At 44.6% G+C, this 19634-nt stretch overlaps 1 protein-coding gene across 3 annotated transcripts in view; it reads left to right on the top strand.

The window, feature by feature from the left end:
• Positions 1 to 19634, top strand: part of PTH1R (parathyroid hormone 1 receptor) — a 109817-nt gene that overhangs the window by 74491 nt on the left and 15692 nt on the right. For all 3 annotated transcript variants that reach the window (XM_057402866.1, XM_057402868.1, XM_057402867.1), the window contains exons 3-7: positions 1537 to 1647; positions 3217 to 3335; positions 13640 to 13734; positions 16483 to 16669; positions 17660 to 17813. In XM_057402866.1, the coding sequence (XP_057258849.1) occupies positions 1537 to 1647; positions 3217 to 3335; positions 13640 to 13734; positions 16483 to 16669; positions 17660 to 17813 (666 nt within the window). The remainder of the gene's footprint in view (positions 1 to 1536; positions 1648 to 3216; positions 3336 to 13639; positions 13735 to 16482; positions 16670 to 17659; positions 17814 to 19634) is intronic.

Genomic DNA, 19634 nt, shown 5'->3' with positions numbered 1-19634 from the left:
ACACTTCTAAATGTGGGTATGTTCTGGCTTTGTCCCTTGCAGAAAGAATGAACAGACAATGAGGAAGATGAGACTGATGCGAGGGTGGGCACTCATCTCCCAGGGGAGTCTGTCTCCATCACTGGTATCTCAGCTGCTTCAGAAGCTGGTGGCAAATCGCACGGGCTGCAGAGCTCCTTGAAGACGCTCTTAGCCCGCATAGGACATAACCTGGAGGCCTTGAATGATCAGCTAGTACCTCATTTGTGAAGAGAGAAGCAAAGCTTCTCATAATTATGGGTCATTAAAAGACCTGCTTGATTTTTTCTTATGTTCTGGATAATTGCAAAATTACAATATGTACTTATATACCTGCCAATTTTCAAAAAAGAAAAAAGAGGTTTGGGGAAAAAGGGTAGACATGGGGAAGCTGGGAAAGCTCAGCCATGTCACCCTGTTCTTGGCGGCAGGCAACTGGTCAATTAGTGTGCATGCACTGCCAGCCAGTTAGCATGGGCACAGCTCCAAATCGATCAGTACATGATTGCACTGCATCTTGCACAATGAGGAAAATAGAGGTAGAGGTACAATGGCAAAGTCCTAAGCAAAAAGGCTGTCAGATGGGAAAAGATGCAAATCTTTACGAAACAGAAATTCCATTGTTTCACACCTTATGAGGCAAGGTAATGGAATATTCTCTATTTATGATTAGAAATAGTGCTACAGACACCTCTCTATAGATTCTTGCTAGTCTTAGTGTTAATTAAAAGAACAACCAAATTCAGGCACACAAGCACATCTGAGAAAGCAGCACATCTGAGAAAGCAGCAGAACACTGTGGTATAGCATAGCACCAGCTGATGCAAATAATGAGTTAAAAATACAGCTGAATTTGGATTAATGGCATGTAGATATTAAATCACAGCCCTCCCACTCCATGTGCATGAGTACCTTCCCTGAACTGGTACCTCTGAGGCTCACAGTAATGTAGCCACAGCATAATCCATCTCCTTGCTAGTGTAGGCTCAGATATGTGCTGCCATATCAAGGCTATACATAACCAAACTTGCCTGGGTTTTTCCATGTTTCCCATCAGTCTACAGAGTCCTGACTGTTTAGGTCCTCTTGTTCTCCACTCTGCTGTCCTGCCTCATTTTCATTTCTTCCAGCCCACAAGGGAAAGCAGCTTTCCAAAATCTTTGACCACTCTCATCAGGTATTATCCCATAGAATTCTAGAATCCCAGGTTGGAAGGGACTTCAAGAATCATCTCATCCAACCTTTTGGCAAAGCATGATCTAGACTGGATGGCCCAGCACCCTGTCCAGCCGAATCTTAAAAGTGTCCAATGTTGGGGAACCTGTCCTTCTGAAATAAACCTTGTGAGAAGTTGTACCTTCTGGAGCTAAACACTGAGAAGAAAATTGTACTGAGGACTAAGAGCGGTTTTCTTGAACTGAGTGACAGTATTGATGGCTTTTTCAAGGACAGCCCTCTCCAAACAGCAGGACTCTGGAGGTCCAGTGACTCCTCTGTATCTTTGTGTCTCTTCCACAGATGGCTTCTGTCTTCCTGAGTGGGATGGTATCGTCTGCTGGCCTGAAGGTGTGCCAGGCAAAGTGGTGGCTATGCCATGTCCTGAGTACATCTATGACTTCAATCACAAAGGTATGTGTTGACCTTAGTGTCAGCAAAGCCTGATAAGCTGCAACAAAAGGAGGCCTGGGAATCAGAAAATTAAAATCCTCTTTAGCATCCCTGTTTTATGACATGGTGACTCCCACCCAGTCAGGAGTAAGCCAGAGAAAGGGAAGTAAAGAAACAGCCATTATGGTTTTATGCTGAAAGAAAAGCTGTTTTAACCTAGACAGTGACAAGTTTCCCACCTGCCCAACCCAGACTGTAATGGGGTTAGGCACTGATTGGGGTGTCTAATTAGGGTTATAAGCACCAATTGCAAGCTTACCACTTGGTAGTCTTGCAGCATTACAAATCTGTATTTGTTTGACACTGCAAACTGCATACCAATAGAAACCTGCAAGATATTCTTCCAATTTATATTCCTCACGCGTTTGTTAATTCTAGCCCCTGATCTCTGCCCAGACCCCTATGGTGGGTTTCTGAGAACAGCGCCAGTAACCAGAACATGTGAATTCCTCCCCATCTCACTTTCCCTCAGGCAGCACATTTCTTGGCTTGCTTGTGGTGCCGCAAAGTCTGTGCATGTTTTCAGAAGCAATTGAAGTACACTCGCTCCTCAGTGTATTTTCAAAGCTAAAGCATTCTCTTTTCTCAGGGAAAGCTGTGCACCCAAAGGCTGAAAAATTAGGGAATTAAGACTATATGCTCTGCAGAGTACTGATGCTCTTTTCAGAAAACAAGTAATGATATTCCAGTGCACCGCAGTTGCTCATAGTCTGTCCTGACTTTTCTAGAAGGGTCCGTGAGCTGAGCCAGCTTAACCCCTGGCTGATGACCTCTCACAGAGGGACTGAACATGCACTTCACACTAGAGGCCAGGAGAAACAGGCAATCCATCCTTTTTCTCTTCACAGTCCAACATGGCACAGGTTCCACACTGCACTGATATCCACTGGTCAAATGAGCTAGTGTGCAAGTCAAAGTAAGACTGACTGATTAAGGTGCAGAGGTCTCTATGCGCTCTCTCTCTGTAGTCACAGGACAGACAGATCTGTTGACTGGTTTCATGACTATCAACTGTGATGTGTAACTTCTTACACACAGTTCATGAAATGATACCCACCAGCCTAAAACTCTGCACATGGATGCTTTCATCTGTCAGCTGAAACCTAAAATGAAACTTCGCCTTCTCTTCTTTCATCATCATCATGTGGAGGGTAACCATATTAAATCTATCTTAAGGTGTACTGAATCTGTAAAAAAAAAGAGCAGCATAATATAGGTTACTGCTTATTTTCATAGGAAGAGCTGCAACTCTGAGGATGATTTTGTGCTTTGGGACTTTTTAAAGCATCTCTCCTTGGTTTGTAGACCCTATATCTTAACCTAAACTGAGTGCAACTTTTTATTAGCTCTCTGGTGTTTCTCAGCTAGAAAATTGATAAAGTTGCCAAGGAGATGGAAACTATGTTCTTGCAGCTGAGCTTCAAAGCAGGCAGGAGGCATCAAGGTTGATAGGAACCACCACTGGAAGAAGCTTTTCCTGCTCTACCAGGTCTAGTCCTGTTTACTCTGTTTCTCATTTCTCTCCCAAAGGCCATGCTTATCGCCGGTGTGACCTGAACGGGAGCTGGGAGCTGGTCCCAGGCAACAACCGCACCTGGGCAAACTACAGTGAATGTGCCAAGTTTCTCACCAATGAGACGAGGGAAAGGGTAGGCAACTGCATTTGTGTGTGGAGCATGAAGTGTTGGCCTCATCCATGGCTAACACTAGGAGCATTTCTCATTTAAAACCCTTGATGAGCTATAATTTGCTGCCTCCTCTTGGAAACTACGTCTGAGCTTGCCAAAGCCACATCTTTGTTTTGATGCAGAATTATTTGAATTTGAAATTGTCCTCAAAGCCAAAAAGGCTTCTTCCACCTGCCATGATCCCATTTTAAAGAGATCTTGGGGAAACTTGAAACGAGCTCAGAAACACTAAGAAGTGGTTGGAGCTTGTTCCATGCATTGCAACTTCCTCTTCCCCACCAGGCAATAATTTTGCTACCAGGTTGTTACCAATAATTCCAATGTTTATGCGCTTGTCTGTGCTAGGAGGTGTACAAACACAGCCAAGAAAAAGTGTCAGTCAAACCGGTAGCAATCCTGTTTCTGTAGGTGATTAATAGTGAACCTCTTGGTTGAGAGGTATAGATGAAGGATCATAGGTTTTTACATAGTCTGTTCATTGGAGATGGGTAGCAAAAAAATCCTTTGCTAAAGCAAATTAACATATAAGAACGGATCTTGAACTAATTCTGGTGTCGTCACAATTTTGAAACAGGGACACCAGTCCAAAGTTAGAGAAAGGATTCCTAGCACATGGAGGAAAAAGAAAAGGAGGGGGAGGGGGGGCAAGGAGGTGTTGCCTATCAGTACATCAGAGCTATGTGCCTTATTTTTACATAAATTCAGGTCATTGGCAAAATAATAGCTGGCAGGAATTTCCTACCTCTCTGTCTGTGTCTGAGCCCAGCTGGGACTCTGTGGTACTACTGAATGCCTCCCAAGCTGGGTGCATCACAGAAGCAATTCCATGCTAACGTGACAGCAAAGCTGTCAGTGGAGTCACCTAAGAGGATGTGACCTCATTTCTCAGAGAAAGACATTTCTACCCACATGAGGTTGCCGCTCTATTTCTGTAATTTGAAAAGAATTTAGCAGAAACCTTTGTTTTCTCAATGGTATTTGAAAGATGTCCTCCTTGGATATGGCATTAGGGAGTGATCATTTGCAGCACGGGTTATTTTCAGACAGCAGAAGATAAAGATCCAACCACAAGCTTCACAGTGGGGAGCAGGCTTGAGGTTGATACACAGTCCCTTTGGGAGAATGTTCTTAATTTTAAATCCAACCACAGCACAGAAATTTTTTTGCCTTTTTGGTTTTTTTCTCAGCAGTGAAGCAACATATGAATGAAATTGTTTAGTGAGGAAAGATGTTATTTGAACATCTGCATGCTTTATATCACACAGTCAAGGAACAGACAAGGTTGTGTACACCAGGTACTTAACAGCAAAGCATGTTGTCTCAGTGGCAGACAACATTGACATTTAGATCAAGTTTGCTGGGACTTAAATTTTCCCAGTCCATATAGTGAAAACAACTATTTTAGCCCCAAGAGATTTCTGGGAAGTTTCTGGAGTAGGAGTTGGAGTCATTAAAATCTTGCTCACACTAACAGCATTAGATATGGACCTATTGGAGAGGGTCTAGAGGAGGGCCACAAAAATGATCAGAAGGCTGGAGCACGTCTCCTGTGAGGAAAGGCAGAGAGGGTGGGAATTGTTCAGCCTGGAGAAGAGAAGGCTCTGAGGACCTGTTGCAATAGGATGAGGATTAATGCTTTTAAACTAGAAGAGGGAAAATTCAGGATGGATGTGAGGAAGAAATTTCCTACATTGAGGGTGGTAAAATACTGGCACAGGTTGCCCAGAGAGGTGGTAGATGCACAGTCCCTGAAGACATTCAAGGCCGGACTGGATGTGATTCTGAGCAACCTGATCTAGTTGAAGATGTCCCTGCTCATTGTAGAGGTGTGGGACTTGATGACCTTTGAAGGTCCCTTCCAATCCAAACTATCTTATGATTTTATGATTCTAAGTTGCACAACTTCTTAAACTCTCTGAAGTCATTGTCTCCCCTGTTCAACCCCTCTCAGCCATATCCTGAATTGGGAGTTTTCTGCTGCAGACTTCTCCTTCCAAGCAACTCTCCTAGACTTCCCTTAGGGAAAAGAGGTCCATTCTTTTAAATGTTCCACGCTGGCAGCTAGGACTTGGTCAAGGTAAAACTGCAGGAGAAGGGCACGGGGAAGAAGAGAGTTGTCCATTTTTTACTAGCATAGGGAGGAAATACAGACCACCACCCACAGGCTGCTAAAAAGGCTGAAAGCAGTCTGTTGCCCTGGGTTTCATGTACCTATCTCTGTCTGTGTCTCCTGAGTGGTCACTGCACAGATAAGGAACATGGACTGTGCTTCCTAATGGACAGATATTTGGTGAGGTGTCATGATGCAGAAAACTGCATTTTTACACTCAGCATCTGCTCTTACTTGGAAAATTACTGCTTCTCATAGAATTGTAGAATGGTTTGGGTTGGAAGGGACCTTAAAGCTCATCCAGTTCTAAACCACCCTTCCATGGACAGGGACACCTTCCACCAGACCAGGTTGCTCCAAGCTCTGTCCAACCTGGCCTTGGACACTGCCAGGGATGGGGCAGCCACAGCTTCTCTGGGCAACCTGTGCCAGGGCCTCACCACCCTCACAGGGAAGAATTTCTTCCTCAGATCTCATCTCAGTCTCCGCTCTGTCAGGTTAAAGCCATTCCCCCTTGTCCCATCACTCCTTGTTCTATCTCTACCTGTCCCTGTCAAAAGCCCCTCTTCCAGCTTTCTTGTAGGCCCCTTTAGGCACTGGAAGCTGCACTAAGATGTGCCTGGAGGCTCTCTTCTCCAGGCTGAACAAGTCCAGCTCTCTCAGCCTGTCTCTCAGCATAGGAAAGGTGCTCCAGCCCTCAGAGCATCTTTGTGGCTTCCTCTGGACTTGCTTCAACAGGTCCACATCCTTCTTGTGCTTCCTCAGTTTTGGAATTGTATCTTATTAACAAATGCTTTCCAACAGCATATATTACTCACTATGATAATCATTATTAACCTTGTATTTGCAAGACGTTGCTTTCCTCAGTCCAGCCGTGCACTCATCTCATAGTGACATAGCTGCATGTGGTCATGTAGTTGCCTTGTTTTACCATACAGGTGGCTTCATTTTAGTAACAAGTGAAGCAATGCATACACGCTGTGGGTCTCTTGGGGCTCCTGGAATGAAAAGCACTCTGGAAATAAAACAAAAAGAAAAGGAATAACCATCTTTTATTTCTCATTTGGGTGATGACTTCCAGAGAGCGAGGAAGGCCTCTTGTCTTTCACACCCAAGAGTGGCTCTGAAGCACTGGTATTAATAAACCTTCCTTTGATTATTTTTCTTTTTGAAGTAAATATGTTAAGAGATGTCAGAATTGGAGAATTTGGCAAGATAGACTAGTCGTCTTTAGAGGGAGATTGTTTTCTATTATTATGTCTTCCCCTGGGGAACAGCATCTTTGCATCACCAGTAACAGCTGCATTTAACCAACGTTATGAAAGGAGATTGTGGGCTGACTCCCAAGTAGGACAGCATCTGAACAGATGCAACCAGAGGAACTTGTAAGAAACTATGCATTAGAAAGCGTTAGGAAAAATGTCTGTCTGTTACGAGATATATATATATCTGCATTACTATCCCTAGTAATAGGCCTATATTTATAGATAGGCATATGTACAGATACACACCCTTAATAAAACCCATGTCCATGCGCACACGCACACATATATATGTCCATGTATGTTTGTTTAAGTGTGTAGTTTTCTCATTTTAGCCACTGTGGGATAATTATCAGATTGACCAAAGCAGCAAACCTACGGCCCCAGGGCGAGTTTGCATCTTTCTCTACCTTTTCCTGAACCATATCAGTAGGATTATTTCACACAGAGCAGCATGGAAACTGCGTTCTGAAATTAGCAAAGTATGCTAAAGCCATCAGAGCCAGGAGAATTACAGCTCACAACTGCCCAGCGAGCAATTGCTCTTGGGCTGTTTTCTAAGGGAAAATTAGCACTGCTAAAGGATGCGGGATTGACAGCACTGAAGATTGATGTCCTCTCTTTAGCCAGGAAAGCAGGTAGGTTGCAGCTAGCTATTGAAGTGTGTTTCCCAAAATAGCTTGCAGATAGCATTAATCTTGATGCAAACAACCATGTCCCCCACATGGCCTGTAGAAGACAATTGTTTAGCAAGGATTAGTAAGAAGCTTTGTGGAAAGGTGTTTTAGCAGCATGTCATGGGAAGACAAGACAGTTTTCTTTGTGTCTTTGGGCAGTGCTGAAAGCCACCACTACACCACAGTCTGTATATATTCTACCATATTCTTCCTTTAAGATAACACTTCACCAGTGCAGCAAAGATGGTGGAAAATCTTGTTCTCCAACTACTTCTCCAGGAGACATATATGGGCATCCCCCATCCTAAATACACCCTGTATCTTCAGAAAGTCTCCCTGCCTCTGAACAGATAAGATGAGAGATCTGTGGCTTACCACCACAGCACCCTTTGTTTATTTTCCATCAGTGTTTAAAGCGAGAAGGTGGGACAAGGGAAGGAAAGGGAATGTTTATCTGTCTCCTGTGTGTTTCACATTGCTGAACCACAAGCTGCTGAACACTGGGAGAGGTATACAGCTATACAGCATCGCTACATAACCACTAGATGACAGACACGTAGGTGTGTGTGTATGTATATTCTATATGTATTCTGTATTTGATCTGTACTTAAACATCTGTTCATGGGCATGTAGAAGACTGAGAGCACAGGTAAAAGGACCTTTGGTCTGGCCCAGATTAGCCATTCACTTACCGCTTTCATAGGTTCCCTTAAAAATGGGAGGGCTACCTGTGTTCTTAAGAGTTCCTCAGTCTTTGGATAAAACGTGGCATACATGGAAAGTCTTGGTATGCCCCTGTCATGAAGAAGCAGCTTTTGGGCATTTCTCTCCAAAACCCATAGTAACACTTTGACTACAGCCCCCTTCCACGCATCCCAGCCAATAGCAGCACCTTTCAGCATGGTAATTTTTCTCATCTCCTTTTCAGACATTACAGGAGTAATGGCATATTTTGCTCAATAAGCAGAAATTTCCTTCATTCCCATATCCCCCAAAACAACACTAATGCCAAACACGGGGGTTTTTTTAAACAACTCAAACCCAGCCTGTTTTCAAGGATGAGCTTAAGGGCAAGCGTGACCTACATCTGCTGAAATCATGGGGAAAGGAAATACAAGCCAGCAACTTGGGAGGTTAGCTCAGCTTGGAAACCACCAGTCTAGCAAGATGGACCATCCTAAGATCTAACCTCACTGCACCAATCCTGTCTTCATCTGCTACTGCTTGTTTAGATCATGGTGGGTTTACTGCTTCTAGGGAAATCAGAAAGGCCTCAAGATTCCATGGCATGTCAAACACAATGGGAAAGACACAGCATGTTGCAGGGCTGCTTTATCTAAACACCATTGTTCAAACCAAAAATCCTCTACACTTGGCCTTTGTTCTTGGAGCTCTCTGGGGTCCTTTTAAAAGCAAACAACTTTGTGTAGCCTCAAACTGATGGCATAAAACTTGTTTACATAGTTTATACTGAGTTATACAGACGAAATGCCATCAGTGTCGTACATTTGCACCATGAAAGATGGGCAGATGTTTTAAGTATTTGTAGGAATAAAAAAAAAAAAGCATCTTCAAGATGTGTTCATTTTTACAAGCAGCCCTGTAATTCACTCCTTATATCATGCCTATACTTTTAGTCTAGAGGCTTTGGAAATCACTGACTGTTTCATGCCTTTAGCAAAATACCCCTTCTCCCTGCCATTAAGCTTTTTTTTTTAATCATGTCTATTGTAAAAAAAAAAAAAAAGACAAGAAAATAATGAATAAAGCTACTGACAGAGTCTTTCTGGCATTGCTTATCAGTCAAAGCAGAAAAATGCTTCCCCTGTTAATTTCAAACATGTCATTAGCAACATCTGAATCAGCAGCTTTGTAAAACTTTGCAGGTACTTGATCTGGAAAGCCCTTACATATGCTTCCATCCTTATATACTGCTAATCCCACCCTTCAGTATAGCCTGCCAACCCCTCAAAAGACCACTGGATCCATTTCAGCTTCACAACATAAATGTTGCAGAATCTTGCTTTTGTCTAACAAAGGGGAAAGGAAAAGGATGAAAGGAGAAAGTTGGATACAGGGCACAGTGCAGTGCTACTCAAAATGGAGTTTGCCATCAGTCATCTAGAAAATATGTCTCAGTCACCCGTGTCCCTCTCTGTGCCACTCAAAGGAAACAGGAGATATGAAGAGCAAAGCCCTGAAGTTTTCAGACATGCTGAAACATAGGTGTCATTTACACCCAGAGTTAAATGAGGTGTCCTAGGGTGTATAAGACAATTACAAGAGAACTGCAGATACCACACCGGACCTAGAGGAAACACATTCCCTTATGTAAAAGAGGCTTGAAGCCAGACAGGACACTTGGGTATCTAAAATGACACGTGTAAAGACAATTTAATTGAGTCCTAAGTGTTGCAAGATCTCTTACCTGAGACTCAAATGGATGGGACTTGCTGTATAAATGTAAACACTTCCATTTGAGTTAGCCATTCTGGACAATGCTTGTGACAACCTAGACAGTACAGCTGATGGCTGAGGTCACCATCCTCTCGTTAAAATAGAAGCACCTCTTTCTTACAGCTGCTGGGCCCTTAGGTGGCCAGCTCTGATGGAGCCATCATCATAGACACCTAAATTAGAGGACCACATCCACTTTATAAGCTCATATAACCATAATAGAATTTGAGGGAGCAGAAATACCATTCACACAGAAGGTCCTACACCTGGTTGCAATGCAAGATAAAATCACAGCCATGGTTTCACAATGGACAGGGCCTCAAAAGTCCCATGCGTGGTGCTCTGATGTAGCTTTGACCTGTCCTGCAGCAGAAAGCAGTTTTCTTTTGGATTCAGATCAATGCAAATTATCTCCCTATTGGTGGAAGTGGGCAAATTAGGAGTCAGATTGAGCCCCAAGCACAGTATGAAAATGTCAGAGCCAACTACTCTGAGGGTCACACATCTGGAAGATGTCCAAACCTCAGGGAGTGGAGAATGCAAGGATCCTTGTGGGAGGGGACCACATCCAGCCCATGGATACCCATGGTGGCTAGGTTTTGTTTATTTTGGTTTTTCCATGCACTGAGTTCATGCAGAAGCCATTTTTAGCTCTATATTGGTTTCCTATTCTCCTAAAGCTGCCAGGCTGTTGTGAAGTTTCTACCCTGAGGTCAGGCTGGTGGAAAGCTGAGGGGCAAAGGGGAGCAGAGAGGAAGTCTCCCACCAGACCAAGAGGGAGGGGGGAAAGGGAGATCTTGTTACAGGTCAATACAGCTGAAATAGTACTTAATGTTTTTTGCAGCTTGGTTTATTGTGAGTCTCTTGAGTTATGGCTGGATCGAGATTAGGAAGTCAGGACCAGGTGGGCTAGCTCACTGCAGAAAGATCATTTCACCTGGCTGTATAAGACAAATGGCTGTGGTTTGGTGGAGCTTTGCAATGTGTGAACAGAGACGATGAGGGCAATGAAGTGCCCTGAGAATGTGCAGTGCCTGAGGGCACCACAGAGCATGACCTAGAGAGGTCATGGTGCATGACTTGTTCACAAATCACTTTTCCAACCCCAAAACCAGCTCACCCACAACAGGGGACCTCATCCTGCCCATCATCCTTCAGGATCAACCACGACTAGCTCAGCCTTGTGAAGGGAAGGTTTACAGAGCACTGTTTTGCAAGCTCTGTTGGCAGGGGAAGTGGACAAGTTGGGTACTCCTTAGGGAGATGGCAAGTGCAATAAGCACAGGAAAAAATGAAGAAACAGGAAGAAATGCGAGGGGGATCAGATCCATCCCACAACTTTCCCACACCTTCCCCATATTATGCTATTCCCAGTGTCGTATTATGCTCTCTTTATAAGAGCAAGTAGTGGTAGGACAAGGGGGAATGGCTTTAAAAGGACAGAGGGGAGATTTAGATCGAACTTTTTAAACCGGGGTCTCATGGTGTGGGATTTTTGCAGGGTGGGTTGCTTCCTCCAGAAGATCTGTGGACGACCACTGATGCTCAGTCTATCTTCAGGGGGGATTTATAAGATAAATCAGGTAGAGCTCCTGCTGTGTCAGGATGGTCTAGTAAGTAGTGTGCTGTCCTGAGACTGTGGTGGTCCAGGTTGTGCCCGTGGCTTGGCCATGCATGACCTTTATGGTCTTCTGTGAATTATTTAAATTGCCATCCATCTCAGCTCCAAAGAGAGGGTTCTCAGACCATGGAGGTGGTTGTTTCAGCTGGCAGATGACTCAATATTTTGTTACCTGGAGGACCTTTCCTGATTCAGCATTGTGGTTTCCACCAAGCTGGGACCTCCGTCGTGCTAGGAGATGAATGAGACCTGGAATTGCCTTTAGAGAGTTGTGGTGGGTTTTTTTTTCCTCCTGGGTAAATTCAAGTCTCACCATTCCTGAGGATGAACGCTCCTGGGAACTAGCAAGCATGAGCTGCCCTCCAAGGGGCTTCTCTATGCAGCCTTTTGAAGAACCTCAACCTTTTGCTTCTGAGGCTTTTCCCAAGGACCTAAGCCCCCATCCAAAAAATCACATTCCCTGAAGGCTCCCCATCATGACGCAGGGTAAGATTTGAGGCATCTATCTATGCAAGCAGGCACACCAGCATGCATGCCTGCATGCATGTGTATGTCTTGGCAGTTCTGACTCAATATCCTTTCAAAAAGAGGCCCTGTGGTTAATCAGAGGAATTAACCACAGCCTCTGAAAACGTCCTGCCAGCCAATCAGCAGGGCCTTCCCAAGACCATTGCTGCTACAACGGTGTCATTGTCCGATGGGAGCATGGATCTTTCTGGTTAAATTTCTGAATGGGTCTCAGGGACACTTTTGTTCAGCTGGGCATAGTAACACCTCACAACTAATGAGCTACAAAGAATCCTAAACCTGGAGAGGATTTTTTATTTGATTTTAAATTTTCACCATTTTCCAGTTCAACAAGGATTCCTGCTTGGCAGTGCTTAGAAGGGAAGGAGCTTTTTTTTTTCCCTAAAGCTCTCAAATCTGCTTACAGTGGCTTTTTAGTGCCTGCTGCCTGCACAGATATATAGAAATATATATATAAATACACACATACGCACGCACTAGGTTAATATTGCCAAGTGCACCACTCTACCAGTGGAAACCACAGAGAAACAGTCACATATCTGGGGATTCTGATGTAATAGGGCTGAGGTTTCACATTCCAGGGCAGCATTTCTAGCTTCAAATACAAATCAGAGCTGTCATTCACAGTTCAGCATTACTAATGTTATTGTAACCCAGTGGGTGGGGTGAGGGAAAAGTGGGAGGAGGAAGAGGAAGCAAAGAGAAAGATGCTGAATTTGTTGGTTTCTTTGGGTTTTATTTCTAATTTTAGATGATGAAAGGCAGTACAAGCTTGGATGGTGGCAGATGTTTTAACCCTTTTCAGGCAGATATTCAGTAATCCCTGAGTTAAGCTGTATGCCCCAGCACAGGATGAAGAAAAACATCTCAGTATTTAATGGAAACCTTAGGATTTCTAAGGCCAACTCTAAAATAAAAGGGGGCCAAGAGAACTAAACCCTGCTACACGATTAATTACTATGAGCTCTGCTGTGACAGGACCATTTCCAATGGGGCTTTGGCAAGCTAATTTTTTGTCTGGTTTGGATAACTGCAGTCACTGGCTGCTTCTGATTTAAAAAACAAAAAAAAGATGAACACAGGTGATTTCTTCTCATATCCTGCAGCCAAAATATATCCTCGCCATGTTTTCTGTGGTGGGTTGATACACTCCACCAGCATGGACATCGGTCATTCAGCAATGGTATGGCATAGCCTTATGACTAAATTTTAAAGTTCCATAAAAATCCCAGGTCAGTGGGCATTTTGTTCAAGCAAAAGTTGCCAAGTGATCTCTGGATTTGGCTGAGAGTTTGTAAAGCGCTTTGGGTTCCTTTGGGATGAAAATGCTGTAAAACTCCCAGGCATGGGATTAACCCAACTCCATCACTTGTCCCTTGCAAAAATCCTGTCTCCCCACAGTCATTAGGAAAAATGAATACTGCTTTCAAAGCTGATCTTACATGAAAAAGGTGACAAGACGTATGACTGCCAAAGGTTACCCAGACCCCGAGCTGTAAGCCCCTAGCAAGTATGATAGCCTGAATCTCTGTGCTGCTACCATGGTTGTGTTACGATGCAGTAGGACGCGTTCTAATGTGACGCTATTTTTTCCATCATTTGTACTGCAGGAGGTCTTTGATCGCCTCTATTTGATTTATACTGTTGGATACTCCATCTCTCTGGGATCCCTCACAGTTGCTGTCCTTATCCTGGGATACTTCAGGTAGGCGGCTCTGTTTCTACCTAAGTGAGTTCTCACTAGACTGGAAAGGCCTCTGGCTTTCCTAAAACTGGGGTGGCCTGTGCTTCTTCAGCAAGCCACAAGAGGTTGCATCTGTGCTTTGGGCTGTGTTAGTGGCACATAGGTCAAACTTCTTGGGGGATGGTGGGTGGGATGTCTGAACTTCTTCCTTTTGCCTGAAATTGAGTTTTCTAGACCCTTTCTGTTGCAAAGGCAAAGAGAGGCAACTTCAGGAAGAGGCGTTTCTCACTTGGAAGAGTATCTGGGGTTTTCTGTCTGTATTACCCCTTCAGATGACTGGCTTAGATTTAAATGGCTAATGTTTAGATAACTAAGGTTTCATAAGGGAAATTCCACTCTAAACCCCCATATTCATGAAGGGTAGATCAGTTGAATGGGATCCCATCCAAAAATGACCGCTCACCCTCCTAACTCTGATTGTCTGCCATCCCTTTCCATCACCCCTACCAGGTGATGTAGACCCCTAGATACATCTTGAGCCCACGCCACCCTTTCCTCAAGCCTACTTGTTGCATCTTCTTGCAGCTGCAGAGACCATAGGATGTAATGAATGAAAGGAGTTGCTCATGGCTAGTAGTTTGTCCTTTGAGAAACCATACCTCATGAGCTGCAGATAGAGCGGGTGCTGACCCTCTATCCCCTGAGTCCCAGATTGCTTCCCTTCTGTGGCTGGCAGTTTCTTCTCCTAGCAGACAGCAGGACCCAGACAACAGCTGTGAAGAGAAATTCTCCACACAGCAAACAGCCACATGGTGTCTGCAGATAGATAGGCTCAGCAGCTCCCATCGTGCAAGTTCAAGCTAAGCCCCAGACACATACCAGTGGGAATAAAATGTGTGGCCTTTGGCACTGAATGTGCTCAGGCATCTCTGTGAACAAATGGAGGTCAAGGGAATTTACTTGTACAGCAGAGCATCCCAGCACCTGAATCCGTGACACGCTAGAGCCAAAGGGGACTGCAGATCCCTCCTGGAGACACTTCACGTGATGTAGTCCCAGAACCCATCCCTGCCACCACCACCTTCCTGTCCTCTCAACCCATTCCCTTCTGTTTCATTTCTGACTGGACAGTGGCAGGTTGTTCAACTATTTAGTATTCATGTATGGAAGAGTACTCCTAGTTTCAGGAGACATACTCTGTCTTTATTCATGTAGTCAGAGCTCTCCATTTACAGCCCAGACTACATAGGCAACTGTGCTAAAATGTCTTTGTCCCAGGGATCAAAGCAGCAGCAGGGACCAAGCCAGATTTTATTCCAGGTAACACATAATCCAGAAATTCAGTGATCACCTTTCAAATGCAGGGAACAAAGCCCATCTTCTTTTGAGCTTTGACTTTTTATTTCCATTTTTGGAGCTGGGGATTTAAGGGGGCATGAATTTATTCCTGCACGGTTAGCCAGGCAACTGAGGTCTAGAGGACAGAAGGGGACTTCAACAGGTCAGTTAATTCTTTCTTCTCCCCAAAGGCATGGCTACTGTTTCTAAAACACACCTCATAAATACGAGCCTAACCCATTCACTTCTTACCATCTGGCTTTTCCCCGGAAAGGATCTTAAAGCGCTTTACAATCAGCATTTGGGGTCATTGCTGCCATTGCTGGGGTGGAGCCCAGAAATGGCTCAACATGACCAAGCAAAGGACAGCATCTCTAACTGAAACAAGAAGGCAGCTGAGCACCCTATAGTAACTATTATAGTTGCTACTAAATTTGGAGTGGGCACAAATACTAGCAGTTTACACGAACCTCTGCAAGGTTTTTAGTGGCCACAAGGACTGTAGCCTTTGTAGTTCATTTCCTCTGTGAAGTTTTTAAATGCAGGGTTTGACTCAGAAGGGTGTATTTGTTGGAGGGATGGATTTAACAGTGAAAGGGACGCACACAGAATACACACTTTAGTAATGGTGACCACGGTGCATGTATGCTGCCTTCTGTCTATACATCTTGGAAAATGACTGCATGTCTGGTGCACACTCACTGCATGTACACTGAGCACCAGGGTCGTGCCTGCCATTCACACATTGCACAGCTATTGTTGGCTCACTGAACACACATTGCACACCAGATGTACGTTCCCTGGATGTACCCTGCACACTGGATGCATGCTAACTGCACATACCCTACACATCAGCCGCAAATCCACTGCATTTGTCCTGGTGTTCACCAGATGTGCTGACACTGCACATGTGCTTCATACAAATGCATCTCTCACTGCCTTCAGGTGCATGCACACTGCACACACACTACACTCCAGATTTGCATACACTGAGTATGGACTGCATACCACATACCCTCCTCCAGCTGCATGTGCACTGCACACACACCATTCTCCAGATGTAGACTCAATGCCCATGCTGCCCACTGCATGCATGTTCATTACCCATGCCCAACACAGGCAAAATGCAGCCCTATTTCTCTGCAAGATTTCGCAGCCAGAAATAAAGGAGTTTAAATGAGTACAGGCACAGAATTGTCCTAATGCAAAGCCAGCAGCAGTGTGCTGCAGCCAAAACCCTGGAGATATTAATTCATTTACCAACCCCATGGGTGAACTGTGAGCACAGGGTAGCAGTGGCACTAGCACTGCTTCCCATGGTGCCACAGTGCTGATGAGAGGAGCTGGGGTTCTTCAGAAGCAGAGGTGATCCCTGAGACAGTCCAACAGATGGTCTAAAATACTCCAATCCTTCTCTGTCTTCTCCTCCAGACGTTTGCACTGCACTAGAAACTACATCCACATGCACCTGTTTGTCTCCTTCATGCTGAGAGCCGTGAGCATCTTTGTGAAGGACGCAGTCTTGTACTCTGGGTCAGCTTTGGAGGAGATGGAAAGGATCTCAGAGGAAGACTTAAAATCCATTACTGAAGCACCTCCAGCAGATAAATCACAGTTTGTGAGTATCACCGGAGCAGACTGCTCGCCAGGCTTTGTTCCTCTGTCCTCTCTGTTGAACACCTGGCCACTTTCATGTGGATTTTCCACCCTACTGAGGAACACTAGCTCCTCCTTTCCCTCATTCTCCATAACCTCTCTCCATCCCTTCCCACTCCCTCTCAAAGAAGGGTGGCTTTACCCCACTGTGCCAGAAGGACAGGAGAGCCTTGAGTTGCAGTCAGGGTTTTCCTCTCATGAAAGCAAAGGATTCCAGGTCACTGAGGAGTGAGAGGTCAGCTTATGAATCTATTAAAGATTAGTATGTCCTGGGAGTCTCTACCAGGTCTCCTATCTTGCTGCTTAGGTCTGTTCAGAAAACACCTTGACACTGTGGTTGAAATCACCTTGGAGGACCAGTCACCAAAGCCTACAGCAGCCATCTAGTGTCTTCAGAGTCACTGAGGAAAGACAGGCAGCCTGGAGGACCCTGTCTTGAACATCCTCAACAGGATGGGATGACTCACCTTCAGCATGGTGCCCATATCTCTCCATGAGCTGAGGAGGGATTCATATTTCCAAGTGATGTGACTTGCACCAGGTCACCCAGACCAAGGCTACAGCCCTCTCCTCCCTAACATAGACAAGAGACAGAGGGAAAAGATGAAACACAGCTGCCTTTGAAAGTGTGTGTGACCCTCACCACTGGGATTAGGAGAGAGTAGGATGAGGTCAACATCTCCACAAGTGCCTTGTAGTCCTACACCTCCCAACTCACCTGCTATTGGACACACAGTGTCAAGCTGTGGGGAAGCTTTATTCTCAGTTGGTCATGTCTTCTGTTCTTACACTGATTTTTCCGCCTTGTGAAAGCCCTAGAACAGAATTTTCTGATTTTTTTCCCTTTCTCCATCTTGTTTTCCATCCCATTTTTGTAAATGATGGTTTTATGCAGAACAAGAATTTTACACCATATTCCTCACTTAACCATGTCTTTCTGTGGTCATTGCAGGTAGGCTGTAAAGTAGCAGTTACCTTCTTCCTTTACTTCCTGGCAACCAATTACTACTGGATTCTGGTGGAAGGGCTCTATCTCCACAGCCTCATCTTCATGGCATTTTTCTCAGAGAAGAAGTATCTTTGGGGATTCACATTATTTGGCTGGGGTAAGTTATGGCTGCTCCTTACAGCTGATCTGTAAGAAGCTTGTTGGAGGCGTCTTTGAAGCAGATAGTACATATACTAAATATACAAGAGGGGAGAGAGGCAGGGTAAGCACCAGAGACGCAATGACTCTTGCAAGGACAGGTTAGCTCTCTTGTGAAACTGTTATCATTTCTAAATTGTCGTATTTAAACCGTGGCACTTCCAGGATTTCTGGAAGGATCAGCCCAAACTTGGAGTAACAATATATCTTGCCATTCTTCCAGGGCAGCAAATGTCTGCATGTGACAGCTGATTGTAGTGCACCTTCTTAGTTATCTTCATCACTGCCAAGTGCCTTCTGCTGAGAAACAGGCACTGGGCTGGAGGGGCAGAAAGTTGCATGAGGCTGTGAGCATCTGCTCCCAGTGGCAGACCTAAGCTCTGATTTCCTGCCTCATATCTCAGTTGCTTTAAAAAGCTCCTGAGGTTTCATGAGTGTTGGAACACTGGGAGAAACCTGCAATCCATGGGGAAGACTTTTCTTTTTCCTTTTCTTTTAACCTGGGCATCTTTTCCCTGGAGTAAAGAAAAAGGAGCGGGATGTGGGTGTAGGGAGGGTGCTCATTAGCAAAATATTTTGTGGGCACAAACATTTCAGACAAGAATGTGCTTTCTGTTCACTTCTGGCATTAGCCTTGGCTAGCAAGGAGTTATGAGGTGCTGGTAAGCTGAGAACAATATAACAACTGCCCACAGTTGTCTGAAGTGTGTGGACTATAAGGGAGAACAGGAAATGTATTACGAAATCCTTGAGGATATAACTAAAAACAATGGGGTGTAGGCCTACAAAGGACTTTACAGCAGGAAAGAACTGTTCAGAGGTGTCTACGGTTGTCTCTAAACTGTATGGCACAGGACCACTTCCCCAGAAAAGACCAAAATGTGCTTGGCCACATCCTGACTGCATTTTAGGGCAAGATTAATGTGTGCACCACACCATCCACATTCCAGAATATGATTTCTTCTGGAAGAAAACCAGTCTCTAACAGTGGAGTTCTGAGCAAACCAGTTAGTGCAGAACTGAGTTCATGGAGAACTGGAGGGTTTTGTTTTGGGAGAGCAAGCAAAGGATTCAGTAACACAGGGCAGTCTAGCCTGCAGGACTCTCTTCAGCTTTCCTCTTTCCAAAGTGTCACATGGGCAAGAAGGGGACCAGAAGCTCCTTGCTAACCTCATGTTCAGCTGGTGTATAGGTCAAAAACTGGTGGTGCTGTCATATGATAAAGATGGGAGGTGTAAATATGAGTCCCAAAGTGGACATCCATTTCTCAGGCAAAGTCTAGTCCCAACCAGTTGGTAGGTACCCGTAGAGTACTGAAGCACAAAAGGGTCACAGGGAGCCTCAGAGGGTGCAATGAAGGCTGAATAGATTGGGATTTAAAATCCCTATTTTCACAATTTCTGTAGAAATCTGGGGGCATGAAGTATATGGATGGTGGAAACCCTTGCCACCTTGGAAGTTGAAATAGACAATCTTTCCAGGTCCCATCTGACACAAACCGTTCTATGATTCTGTGTGTGATTCTGTGATTCTGTGAAATATTTTGGAGACAGGGCATTTCTTACTGCAGTTGCAGAGAGGACTTTAGATGTCACCTCTTTTTTTAAAACAAACAAAAAACAAATCCAGAAAAACCCCAAACTCATCCTCTCCAAACCTTCAAGGTACATAAAATTTGCTTCTCAGAAAACGGCATTAAACTGTACAGAGCAGACATAAAAAAGCAATTCCCTAGAGCAAATTCTGGAGAAGAGGGAAACAGCTGGAAAATAATGCCTTA

Source organism: Pezoporus wallicus, unplaced genomic scaffold, assembly GCF_028554395.1.
Source record: "Pezoporus wallicus isolate ANWC-B61680 ecotype Strahan unplaced genomic scaffold, APGP_CSIRO_Pwel_v1 contig_8057, whole genome shotgun sequence".
Taxonomy (NCBI): Eukaryota; Metazoa; Chordata; class Aves; order Psittaciformes; family Psittacidae; genus Pezoporus; species Pezoporus wallicus.
This window is presented reverse-complemented; position numbering and strand designations above follow the sequence as displayed.